At 35.6% G+C, this 13582-nt stretch overlaps 1 protein-coding gene and 1 long non-coding RNA gene across 2 annotated transcripts; one reads left to right on the top strand and one right to left on the bottom strand.

The window, feature by feature from the left end:
• LOC109831557 lies at positions 5419 to 12787 on the bottom strand. Its single transcript, XR_002244456.1, has 2 exons — positions 12667 to 12787; positions 5419 to 5825 (listed from the first exon to the last, which is right to left on the bottom strand). It is a non-coding gene; the product is annotated as an uncharacterized LOC109831557 (long non-coding RNA).
• Positions 5587 to 11701, top strand: LOC109831556 (potassium transporter 5-like). The gene is made up of 9 exons (XM_020398902.1): positions 5587 to 5793; positions 6496 to 6718; positions 6817 to 7065; positions 7224 to 7274; positions 8079 to 8339; positions 8426 to 8478; positions 9190 to 9304; positions 9467 to 9721; positions 10634 to 11701. The coding sequence occupies exons 1-9, from the start codon at positions 5617 to 5619 to the stop codon at positions 11500 to 11502; spliced, it is 2253 nt and encodes a 750-aa protein (XP_020254491.1). The 5' UTR covers positions 5587 to 5616; the 3' UTR covers positions 11503 to 11701.

Below are 13582 nucleotides of genomic sequence, written 5' to 3'. Positions count from 1 at the left end.
CAGTATCTATTTAAATAATAATAGTATAATTAAACTTTGTGATCTAAAAAAAAGATCAAACATACAATATAAGTAATTGCTTTAAAATAATCTAATCTAATCTAATAAGAAGAAAATAGATGAAAATGATGTAAAAATTATTATAATTTTATAATTTATAATTTTTAAACAATCTAATCTAATCTAATAAGAAGAAAATAACACATGCACTTACCTATTAAAAGAGATGAAAGTACTATAAAATTTATTGAATTTTTTAATATGAAAAAAGATCTAACATACAATATAATTAATTGCTTTAAAATAATCTAATCTAATCTTATAAGAATAAAATAGATGAAAGTACTGTGAAATTGTTGATATTTCTTGATATAAAAAAAAGATCAAATATACAATATAATTAATACTTTAAAATAATCTAATCTAGTCTAATAAGAAGAAAATAACAAAGGCATATATCCGTAGAAGGAGATGAAAGTGTTATGGAAATTATTGTAATTTCTTGGCTTATATACATTGGTATATGATGTTGTATTTGAGGGGATAACAATTGCAAATAGAGTTCTATTTAAATAATAAGAGTATAAATAAACTTTAAAAATGATTATGCAGTACCGTAAACTATTTGAAATTTAGTTGGTGAGAGATCATCACGTTGTGTCCTCACATCGTAGCGTTTGTTTTAATTTTCCTTTTTTATAATTTTAAGAACGATTTTGTCTCATTAATTTGTTTGGTGGATTTTGCAAATACCCCATCCATATTTTGTACATCTGTAGGTCTGTGTTGTTCCTGGGTTCGACCTCTGGGGCGGATATTATTTGTCTCACTAATTTATTTAGTTTTTGTATATACGCCTCATCTTGTATACATTTATAAATTTGGTATTTAATAATTTTATTCAGGTTTACATTTCAATTTAAACTACATCCTTATCTTCATACCATATATATCTAATAATAATTCATCAATTTATCAGCTCACTCTTACTTAATGGATTAGTATTTGAATTTCAAGGGTATTTTTGTCTACCGAAAATTTTTTCAGAACTCGTGTTTTTAAAAGGAAATATGATATGATATGATATTCTACATGGATTTTAGTTTTTCTTGAAATTTGTCAAATAACATAATATATTGTATAATTAGTTATTTTCAAATATTTTTCTTCTTTTTGCAAAAGTCCTTGGATAGCAGGCACGTTGCAGTTGCACGCGTCGAAAAATCAAGTGAAAATAGAAAAGCACCTGTTTCTTTAAACCAGAGGGTGAATCTTCTTCTCGAGTGCATAATTCTCCATGGGTCTATTCTTGAGATGTCAGCCCTCCAACTTCCCCCTCTCAAAAGCCCGCACTTTCGTCATCAAACATCAAAAAAGGAAAGGAGAATTTGAATGTTCAGTATGAGACAAATTCTTGGTGTATTTCGATAAGAGAGATTCCATGATGATCCATACCAAACAGCAGAAGCATCGAAACTTCCTCTATTTCCGAGAAAAGTCACACTTGTCTTCAGAGAAATACTTGTCACCTAACCCTGCGTATCGCCAAAATCCTCAAAACTCTTAAGCTGACATCGGGCTTTTCTAGCTCTGAGTAGAAGAAAATAAAATGAGACAATAAGCACGTGCACTTGATTCTAAATAAGAACATCTTTGCAGTCAACAAAGAAGGCTCGTTACTCTGCAAAACTTTCAAATTAAGTTGCCCATCTATAAATAAATAAACAAATGCACGAATATAGGAAGGATATTCTCATTCATGAACCGACATAAAACTACTAGCGATATTGTTGCGGGTATTTTTGGGTAAATTTCACAAAACCGCCCAAAACTTTGCACCAACCCGCAACACGCACGCACGCACCCTTTTCCCTAACTTCTCCCACAAAACCCTCCAACTTTAAAATTGTCAGTCTTGAATCATAATATTCGTTCATACTTGGTTGCAGTTCTAGAGATATGTGTCATGGCTCTTGAACCAAAAAATATCTCTTCCGTTTGAATGAGAAAACCATCTTGGAAATTGACCTAGAGATTCCAAAACTTCCTAATATTAGAAGCAAAAATCCAACAGAGAATACATAAGATTTGAAATTTTAATAAGAGCAAAATGCAAGGATTAAGATTTGAAATTTCTAAATAAGAGCAAAATACGATGATTTGGAGCTTCAACCTTTACCCAGGCGTGAGGAAAGAAATAAATTAAGTTAGGAGGTTTCATTTGAAAAAGTTTGATATCATGGTAAATGGCCCAAAATGTTGGGGGATTTTGTAAAGTTTACCGTATATTTTAGTTAGAATGTCAAAGGTTGCCCTTGCATTATTTCAAAGAAGCATGTGAGCTATATTACCCTTTCTAGGCTGAGCGAGTTGCATGTGAACAATATGCCTTTGGAATTGGGGTACAAGGAGTTGAAGAGTCCTGGATGCTTGTCCAACTCCTTAAGAAATTATCATCAATAATGTCTTATTTTATGGCAAAATTAGAGTCCCAGAAAACAAAACCAAGGTTGCACTCAGATGTAAATCATCTGCTACAGAACACTGAAAAAAAACCAAGCATGATGTGTTGGCTCAATAGTCACTATGTTTAGAAAATTTAATTTTTGCTTGAGAATATGCTTCTAGACACAAATGGTGAGCCTTTAAATTTGGTTATAACCTTAAAACTTATAGTAAGGTTACAACAACCACCCATACATAAAGGCTAAATAAGTTTTATATTCAAATGAATATAATAGTCAAACGCCCGCAAGTCACTAAAGAGGAGAAGGCTAAATGACACTTAAATACCTTATTGTTTCATCACCTTTATACTTTAATACCCTAAGTTATAAAACGTAACGCTTAAAGTACTTTAGTTGTCCAAATCTGATATGTTACTACCTTCTGTTAGTTTGAAGTGAGAATATTCTAGGAAATTTTCTCATGTGATCATCACATGCCATAGTTAGGACTGTTTTGACCCAATTTTTTGTTATAATTACTGCTTTAATCTATCCTCATTTTCTTATTAAAAGATCCCCCCCCCCCCCTCCTTTTTTTTGTTGGCATAGGCCATGAAAGCTCTTTACATTATTTAAGAGGGGGGGGGGGGGGGGATGAAAATGGTGAGGGGAATTTATTTAACGGCTTAGTTAAATCACATAAAAGACCCTTCAGCTGTCGAGAACTATAAGATAACCTTACATAACTTTCAAATTATCAAGAAAAAACCCTTAAAGTATAGGGATCCTTAGAAAATCCCCCTTTAACTAATATAAAGTTTTATCAGAAAACCTCATTAAAACCATAGCTTATTTTCTTTCTTACTTTTTTTTGGGTGGGGGAGGGGGGGGGGGGGGGGGTAGTGTAAAGTGATTTCATATGCTGATGTGGCTTGTAAAGTGATTTTATAAAAAAAAGACATGATTTTAGGAGAAAGCTGACATTGAAGTCAGGAAAAAATAATAAAAAATAATTCCAACCAATATGATCATTTGAGTAGGGAACACTTTTTACACTTTCCAAACAAACAATTAAAGTTACATTTACAAACCAAACAAACAATTTATGATTCCAATGGAATAAAAAACAAACAAAGAAAAGTATAAAAGTAAAATTGATGAGATGGACAACAACTTTCCAAGTTGTGTCATAAATACATAACTTTACCAACAACAACCAAACAGCCCCTTATAATATTTTAGCAGCTGGCAACTGGGAGTATTTAACTGCTGTACTTTACAACTTAGAATTTTAAGTGTGTAAAACCATAGAATATTTAAGGGCTAAATACCCATATTGGTATTTTAATTCAACCTCATTTGCCAAGAAGGTATTTTAATTAGGAAAATCGGCGTTAAGGCATTTTAATTGATTAAAATTACCAATTAGGTCCTTTTTCTCGTCGGCGATAACTTTTCCGGCGAGAACTCGTCACGTGCGTTGCACGCGATGGCTTAATCTGTGTTTAAGCTGCTGATGTGGCACTGTCTTCGATTTAAACGGACTAGGAAATGCCTGAACAAAATTATTCACAAAAATCGACCAAGAAACGGCAAAATGCAAGCAAATTGAACAAGACTCGTCTCGTTCCTCTTCATCCTCCTTCACTCCCCGTTCCTTGCTCGAATTGGGGAAAATCGATCCGATCAACGATCTAAACCTTTCTTCTTCTCATCCCTCGGCTCGAACCTCGAATCCTTCGACCAATGGGACTCGAGATCTTTAGAGAATCGAATGAATCCTGACTCGAGAGGGGAGATTGCATCTCTTACGTATTGGACGAAGGATTCCATTGGATCGGCGCGCGAAACCATCTGATGGAAATGAAACGCTAGATGATCGCAGAATTTGAGAGAAAAATCGCATGAAATTGATCGTGAAATAAAAACCTAAACAGAACCTGAGCTTGAGAGAGAAGAAATGGCGGAGGGGAAGTGGGAGGAGAGAGAAGTAAAGGGTGAAACAGAACCTGAGCTTGAGAGAGAAGAAATGGCGGAGGGGAAGTGGGAGGAGAGAGAAGTAAAGGGTGAACCCGAGGGTTTTTTTGAGGACCAGAGATGGCCGAATGTTTTATTCTCCATGCCACGTCATAAAAACAGTGCCACATCAGCAGCTTAAACACAGATTAAGCCACCGTGTGCAACGCACGTGACGAGTTCTCGCCGGAAAAGTGGTCACCGACGAGAAAAATGACCTAATTGGTAATTTTAATCAATTAAAATGCCTTAACGCCGATTTTCCTAATTAAAATACTTTCTTGGTAAATGGGGTTGAATTAAAACACCAATATGGGTATTTAGCCAATATTTAAGTGCCATTCAGAAAGAAATTCAAATACCTACGACTCTAATAATTGAGATAGAGTGGAATTTTATATTGCCTTTGAATTTTGAAAGAGAGCTGAGTTCCGGAAGATGGAGGCATGTTCACCTCCTTTGTTTATAAAGTCCACTTGGTAAACTTACAATTGCCCATGCTAAATTTGCATTTTTTAAGGCTAACTCTCACAAGGGGTTAAAAACCCCAAAATAATAATAATAAAAAATAAACCAAAAACCAAAAATAAAAAAAACAAAAAAAACGTTGCTCGCAATTGCAAGAACTTATTATCTATTTGTTTCTGTTCTTTCCTTATTTTCTGTTGGGCTCATCCTTTCCTCTTCTCCTTGGCTTTTTTTCCCCTGCTGGCTTCCTGGAAATAGTTAGTTTCCGGAGTTATCGAGGACTCTTTTGAGATTGGGGGTTCTGTGGGAAAAACAAAGTCCATGGGGGTTTCATGGAAATCACCCCAAAGTTTCGGGGGGTTTTGTGGAAGTTGTCCTTTTTTCAATCTAGCACACGTGCATGACTTCTTAGCGCATGCATGTACACTAACTTACACATTCCCAAATGATAATTAGCACAGCTAACTATCTTGCTAGCAAGCGGAGATTCTGTTGACTAGCTTATACCATTATTTGTCCTGTTACTGAAATACAAATGCTTACAGATGTATAAATACATGTACATACTTTATCACCGCTTCCCCTTAATATCTCACTGTTTTGTTGCCTGCCTATAAATATGGAAGGAAGATAACAAAAAGAGTTTCAAGCATACCAAAGGCTAGAGCAGTATAAGCTTCAAGGGATGGCTGATGCAGAGTTTGATACTTGCAACAATGTCGAGGAAGCTGAAGTAGTGGAGAATACAGAATCCACAGAAGCTCCAGGAGGAAGAAAGCCATCCACAAGAAAGCTTCATCGTTTCGACTCGTTGAATATGGAGGCTGGTAACGTGTCCAGTGCCACGAGCCATGGTGCTAATGTTCGTGATTCTTTTCCCTGTAACATTTATTTCTGCAACATAGGATTTTAGTACATCTTTAGGTGACTGCTTGTAGATGAGAGACACATAACTCTACAAAAAAGATTGGGGTTCCTCAAATATTGGTCCCTTAAATCTTTCATAGTTTTAAGCTGGTCTCCAACAAATTCATTGAAATTTTTATTTACTCCTCTAATTCGTATAAGTTCCTTCAAATTAGTTCCTGTGTTAGTTTTTCCGTCAACTGCCTTAAGTCTGTCTGGGTTACCCCCATAAAAGCAAAAAGAGCCATTGAAAAAAAATGGGTTTGAAGTAGAAGATCACTGATGGGAGGGATTGAAGAAATAAATATTTGGGTTCTGGGTTGGGTTTTTAACAGGTTTTTTGTTTAGAGATGGGGGTGTAACTGGAAGAGCACGTCAAAAAATTAAGTTTGATGGTATATTCCCTCCAATCCAAATCATAACTCGCCATGGGAACTAATTTGGAGTAGCTTTTATGTGAACAAGAGAGCTAATTAATAGTACGTAGTTTCTATTATTTGAGAGACAAATTAAACATATGAAAGATTTAAGGAGCCAAATGTGAATACCGGGGAGGGAGGGAGGTAGGAAAAAAAAAACCCCAACAAATTAAAAAAAAGAAATCACTGTTAATTCTCACAGATTATGACGGCGAGTTAATCTTCAATTAAAATTGCAGGCGAGTTGGGCAATCACAATGCATCTAGCTTTCCAAAGCATTGGGGTTGTGTACGGAGATATAGGGACATCACCATTGTATGTGTATGCAAGCACTTTTACTCGTGGAATCAAACATGAAGATGACATACTTGGTGTTCTCTCTCTCATTCTCTACACTTTGCTTCTCATACCTTTGACCAAATATGCCCTTATCGTGCTGTGGGCTAATGATAATGGGAATGGTGAGTTTGTACCTCTTCTTCTCCTCATCCCAAGTTCATGAAATTTACCCTTTTTTTCCTGACATCTAACACTTGCTTGGCAATTAACCGTCTTGTAGGAGGGGCTTTTGCTCTGTATTCCTTGATATCACGGTATGCTAAGGTAAGCCTGCTGCCAAATCAGCAGGTTGAAGATGCAATGCTCTCGAATTATACGTTACAAACACCATCAACCAAAATGAAGAGGGCTCAATGGATCAAAGGGAAGCTGGAGGGCAGTAAAGCAGCCAAAGTCGCCCTTATTTTCCTAACAATCTTAGGTACATCGATGATTATGGGTGATGGAGTCTTAACTCCATGCATCTCTGGTAAGCAACTAGGATGTCTGATTCCATAGGACCCAATAATTGTTTGTATAATCATTGATGACGTTGGAATTTTGTTTTATTTTTTGCAGTCCTTTCAGCAGTAAGTGGGATTCAGCAGAAAGCAACTTCCTGTTGGAATTTTGTTTTATTTTTTGCAGTCCTTTCAGCAGTAAGTGGGATTCAGCAGAAAGCAACTTCCTTAACTGAAGGTATGAATGTTGATTATTGACTCCGCAAATACTAAAAAATGTATAAAAGCAGGTTGAAAAATTGTATGTTCAGAAAATAATTCCAGTTTCTACTGTAAGAATGAAATGCTAACTCTCTCTTTTAGAACAAGACAAAAAATCATAGTTGCCTCATTCGATGGTATACGGAACTGTGACCCAAGTTCAATGTCCGGGAACATGTGGCCCAAATTGCCAACTCTGGCTACTGAAATTTAGAATCAAGACCAATATAATTTTGAAAAATAAAAAATTTAAAGAAAAATAACAACAAAAAACATGTGAAATTACGCAAATAAAGAGTGCGCACCCCAATTGCAACATGATTCCCAAGGTTCTTTACCATTCCTAAAATCAACTATTTGTGTAGTTATATGTAACCAAATGAAAAAGAAAAAAGAAACAAAGAAATATTAGATTCCTATTTTAAATTCGGATAGCGTACTGTATAAGTCTTAAGAGTTATATCTACAATTAGCTTTGTATCTTGCTAAAATGAATTCCATATCTAATGCACATGACAAACACCTTAAAATTCCAAATTCTCCATAAAAAATTGCAACTCGTTTGTAGCCTTGTAGCAAAGTGCATTTTAAATATAACAACATACTCAAGTCCTAGACCCCATGCTAGCTCTCGAGACTTCAGTATCCAAGAAACGTTCAAAGTTGACGGACAGATATAAATATACATGGGGATGCAATATTTTGGACCTTGGTGCTCATCAAAATGTAGGTTTTCACTAAAGGATAATCACTCATCGTTCTCTTCTTTCATCTTAAACAGGAGAAATCGCAATTATTTCGATCATAATCTTGATCATGCTGTTTTCTGTTCAACGCTTCGGCATAGATAAAGTGGGTTATGTGTTTGCTCCTGTAATCCTACTCTGGTTCAGCCTTATTGGTGGTATTGGCCTGTACAATTTATTCAAGCATGACGTGACGGTTTTGCGCGCCTTCAATCCAATGTACATTATAGACTATTTCAAGAGAAATGGAAAAGAAGGATGGATCTCCCTTGGAGGTGTTGTGCTGTGCATTACAGGTATTTAACTCATCATGATATTTGCACTGAGCCTTATTAGAGTTTGTTAAAAAAAATGATGTGGACCCAAAATACTCATAAAACAGGTGCTGAAGCAATGTTTGCTGACTTGGGCCACTTCAATGTTAGAGCTATTCAGGTACTTATATACCCTTTAGACATTTCAAATCTGCCTTCAAATGTTTTAGGCCTGTTTAGAGTTCAAAATCTTATTAAGATTCTACAATGTTTCCCTAGATTTGGTAATGGTTATTTCTTCCTATGACGCTACCAACCAAATATATCGAAGACTATAACTGTTTGTTTGTTTCACTTCTTTGCATTCCTCACTGCGTCCAAGTTTACATCTTTCCTAAATAATTTCTAAAAAGAATCTAGAGTCTCTATTCTTTACCTTAATGAATGATCTTGGCAATCATACCTTATGATACTTAACCTATGTATTTACCATGTAAATTAGTGATCGCATGGATATGCTTCACTGGATTTGTATTCGCTATGGAACACAGATAGAGAGATAATGTGGTGATTAGTGAATAGCACAAAGATTGCACCTGTGACAATGACTATGGAACACAGATAGAGAGATAATGTGGTGATTAGTGAATAGCACAAAGATTGCACCTGTGACAATGAACTCCTCCGAATTTCATACATAACATGTGGTGATTAGTGAATAGCACAAAGATTGCACCTGTGACAATGAACTCCTCCGAATTTCATACATAACAAAAATAAACTAGAAGGATATCTTTGTTCTTTAGCAAGTTTTATTCCGTCATCGCTTGTCCATTTTGATGCCAAGCTCTTATGAAAATGTAAACTCAACCATCCAAATCTTCAATTACAGATTAGCTTCGTTGGGGCTTTGCTCCCTGCAGTATCACTAGCGTACATCGGGCAAGCTGCATATCTAACCAAATATCCGGAAAATGTTGCTGACACTTTCTACAAATCACTTCCAGGTACTAAATACATATCTAATGTGATTTAAAATATATCTATTATTGACAGTATAGGAGATTGTGTGATGAATACTAAATACATATCTAATGTGATTTAAAATATATCTATTATTGACAGTATAGGAGATTGTGTGATGAATAATATAGCTTAATTTGATGTAGGTCCATTATTCTGGCCAACATTTGTAGTCGCAGTTGCTGCTGCCATTATTGCAAGCCAAGCTGTGATAGCTTGTGTATTTTCAATCATAGCACAGGCTCAAACTCTAGGTTGCTTTCCAAGAGTTAAGGTTGTCCACACTTCTGCGAAATATGAAGGACAAGTGTACATTCCAGAATTGAACTTTGCACTGATGATCGCTTGTATATTAGTGACGGGGAGCTTCAGAACAACAGAACATATAGGCAATGCCTATGGTAAGGATTTTGTCAACATCATCATTATTTATAATGGAAGTTTATCCAATTTTTACTTATTTATCTACAATAATTATAGTTCGAGGTATATCAAATGTCCCACAAAAAACCCTGAAAACAGTGATAAAACTAATGATGTCCACACGCACAAGTTGGACATGGTAGCCATGTTCATGTGGTGATATAAATTATGAGTCCGTACTATGTTAGAGATATCATCCTGCTGATTTGTGTAAAGTCCGGAAACCTAACAGAAGATCAGATTATACACAAAATGCTCGCTAAGAAAGGCTCTCGAGCATTTTATACAGAATAGTTCAAAGTTAAGCTGAACTTCCAACTTCTAGGATTTTATGTTGGCATGGTTATCCATTCGTGAAGCGCAATTACATTGTTCTGATTTGTATATAAATGAATTCATATGAAAGTTTCTGCCATGTCTTCTATCAATAGTGAAAAACACTACAACTAACTCGAATGTGAAATAGATAGATATCAACAAATATGGACTCATCGCAAATAATTGGAAGATCAGGAAAACCTTGACACTGAGTGCACATATTACTTGATGAAATATATGAAAATATGAATTGGAAAGAATCATTACCATTAATTGTCAACCTACCTAATACTATTTTGATGGAAATATGAACTTATTTAACATATAAGGTAGGGTTCTGGTCGAGAATATAAAGGCAGATTCATAACAGATCTATAATGTTTCCAGAAGTCTTGTCAGTTCCCAATAGGCTTATCCGATACTTTCCACGGAGCTCGCAAATCCTATATGTGCGTTTATATTGAAAATGGTATTAGAGATAAACCTTACTTAAGACCCATGAAGACGAATAATCAATCTACTTGTTTTAGGAGTTCTTGGATAAAATATGATACTTGTATATCCTTTTGCAGGAATTGCGGTTCTTTGTGATATGACTATCACAACATGTTTGGTCACTCTAATAATGCTCATGATATGGAAAAAGAGCATTTGGCAAATATTACCATTCTTTGTCATTTTTGGTGGAGCAGAGCTTACATATCTATCTTCAGTCCTATCCAAATTTGTTCAAGGTGGCTTCCTCCCGCTCGTCTTCTCATTTTTCCTCATGCAGATCATGGCCATATGGCACTACGTACATGTCAAAAGATACAAATTTGAGGTTGAGAACAAAATATCCAACACTTACATAAAAGACTTGGCTCTTAGACAGGACATAAAAAGGATCTCTGGGGTTGGATTTCTGTATTCGGAACTAGTTGAAGGCATTCCACCAATCTTTGCCCACTTCATTGAGAAAGTACCTTCGATACACTCAGTTCTGGTGTTTGTTTCGGTGAAACGTTTGCCTGTCACTAAAGTTGAGATAAACGAACGATTTCTCTTCAGGCAAGTCGAGCCAAGAGAATACAGAATTTATCGTTGTGTGGTACGCTATGGGTATAAAGACGCCATAGAAGAAGCTAGAGAGTTTGAAAGCTTGGTTATTGAGCAATTAAAGAACTTCATCCACAATGAATATACCATCACGGAATCTTCAGAGTCTTTACAGTCAGTAATCGAAGATGAGCAACAATTTGTTCAGAAAGAGATGGAGAAGGGGATAGTGTACCTGTTAGGAGAAACTGAAGTGGTTGCGGGAAAGAATTCTTCGATTATTAAGAGAATAGTTGTCGATTATGTTTACAACTTCATGAGGAGAAACTTTCGGCAGGGAGGAGAGGCTATGAAGATTCCAAGGAGTAAGTTACTCAAGGTGGGAATGACCTATGAGATATAAGTTAACGGCAGGCATCACCTAATTTGTCTATACAGTTTCTTTTGCTTTTAATCAACAAGAATGTTGTTGCTGAGGAGCGTATGAATAAAGGATGTTTGATGTGTCAAAGTTTTGTAGATAGCACTGCTATACAAAATTTTGTAGCTTGCTCTCTATATTTATTCATACACACAACCAAGCCATGATAAATTGACCAGAATATGGTGCGTCAATGTCATTTTTGTTATGGGAAGAATACTAGAAATATACTTATTGGCTAATGACGAATATCGTTGCATGAATTTTTTTTAAGAAAAAAATTAGTCATTTTTAAACTGTTAGGCTTTGAACAGTACTATTGCAAGGCGGAGCTTTTTACATGGTTTACTACTACTTTGACAAGATAAAAACTCTAAGTCATCATCACACCTCAAGTATCAAGTACATTTATCAAGAAATCATCCACATTTATAATTTGAAAAAAGAAGCAAAGATATATCTTTGATTTAAATTGACCTACAATCAGCGGAGCCATAAATTATGTTCACGTCAAACTAGAATAAGCGGGAAAAAACACCTTGCTAGATGTCATCATGCCAAAAAAAATATAAATATGTAACAAATGTATCAAAGTTCCCTCTATATCCGTAACAGAATGTACAATTACTAAAAACATTATGTCATCCCTTCAAGGAAACTGATATTGTTGAAGCTAGTTCGACAACAACAGATGAAAAAATAACCACTGTATAGGTGTAGATACCAAAAGAAGATCATTAACCAACGGCCACATGCATAATATATAGAACTTTAGATCCTCCAGTAAATAAAGATTTCCTTTCAAATAATCCCAAAAAGCTCTTAACCCTTCCGTTTGAGCAACATTCAGATATTTCAAATTTGTTTTTTCATTTTCTTCTTCTTCTTCCTTTTTTTTTTTGGCTTTACTAAAATGGGAGTACAACACAATATCATAAAACACCGATAAAGATTACTCTTTTAATCGAACATATTAAAGAGCTACATGTACAATCATGGAATTTGCATTCAATGTCAACAAAACATAGATATAAAGAATTGACCACGAGATGTTCTTTAAAAATTACAGAATTCCTAATTAAAAAAATTCAAATTACAAAAAAAAAAGAAAATTGCAAAGTAAGAGTAAGAAATTTCCCACGTTACCTTTAAGAAGCAAGAAATCTCACGGAGTTCTGGGTTAGGGTTTTCCATTATCTCCTGCTAACTCTTGTCGAACTCCCAGAATTGGCCGATTAGGGCAATGCTTTTTCTTTTTCTTTTTTTTAATGCACTGTTTGGATGGAGGGTAGAGAGGGGGAGGGGAAGAGAAATGCAACTTTCACCTTGTTTGGGAGTTTTTTTAAGGAGGGTAGAGAGGAGGAAGGAAGGGGAACGGAGGGTAAAATTGTTTGGTTTTCTTTCCCCCCGATTTGGGCGGTAGAGGAGGGTAAAGGAGGGTAAAGGGGTGTAATGACATTCTTACCCCCATCAAAACAAATAAAAGAGCTGATGTGTTATTAGTATAAAATCATTTATGTAAATTTACATATATTTACTTCCTTTCACCTTCATTCACCTTACTCAACTCCCAAACAACATATTACAACATATTACAATTCTCTTCCCTTCCCTTTCCTTCCCTTCCCTTTCCTTCCCTTCCCTTAGTAAACTCCCAAACACACCATAAGACAAATCCGTAAGTCCTACATTAGCTCAAATTTGGCAAAGATAAACCGTGGAAAGAAATTTGAGAAAATTGTGTCTAGTCCCAAAATTGGAGACCGGCCCAGTCCCACCAATTAACACCCTCGGGCTTTAGTCTCAAAATTGTGTTTGTTGTGTGGTCCAACCCCTTTAGACATAAATCCTGTAAATGCCCTCTTCTCTCTCACAGAAAACCCCTACCAGGCATTAAATGATCACCGATCTCTCCCATCACAGTTAAGGCGAAGAGACGGAGAAAAGCGAGAAAAAAAGTGGTGGGTTCCCTCCATTACTGGTGCGCTTCACCATCATGGGTTATAAATTGGCTAATTTTATCTCTCACTCTCCCATTTATGAAATTAGGGTTTTTTCCTTC

The sequence above is a fragment of the Asparagus officinalis genome, chromosome 2 (genome assembly GCF_001876935.1).
Source record: "Asparagus officinalis chromosome 2, Aspof.V1, whole genome shotgun sequence".
Classification (NCBI taxonomy): domain Eukaryota; kingdom Viridiplantae; phylum Streptophyta; class Magnoliopsida; order Asparagales; family Asparagaceae; genus Asparagus; species Asparagus officinalis.
This window is presented reverse-complemented; position numbering and strand designations above follow the sequence as displayed.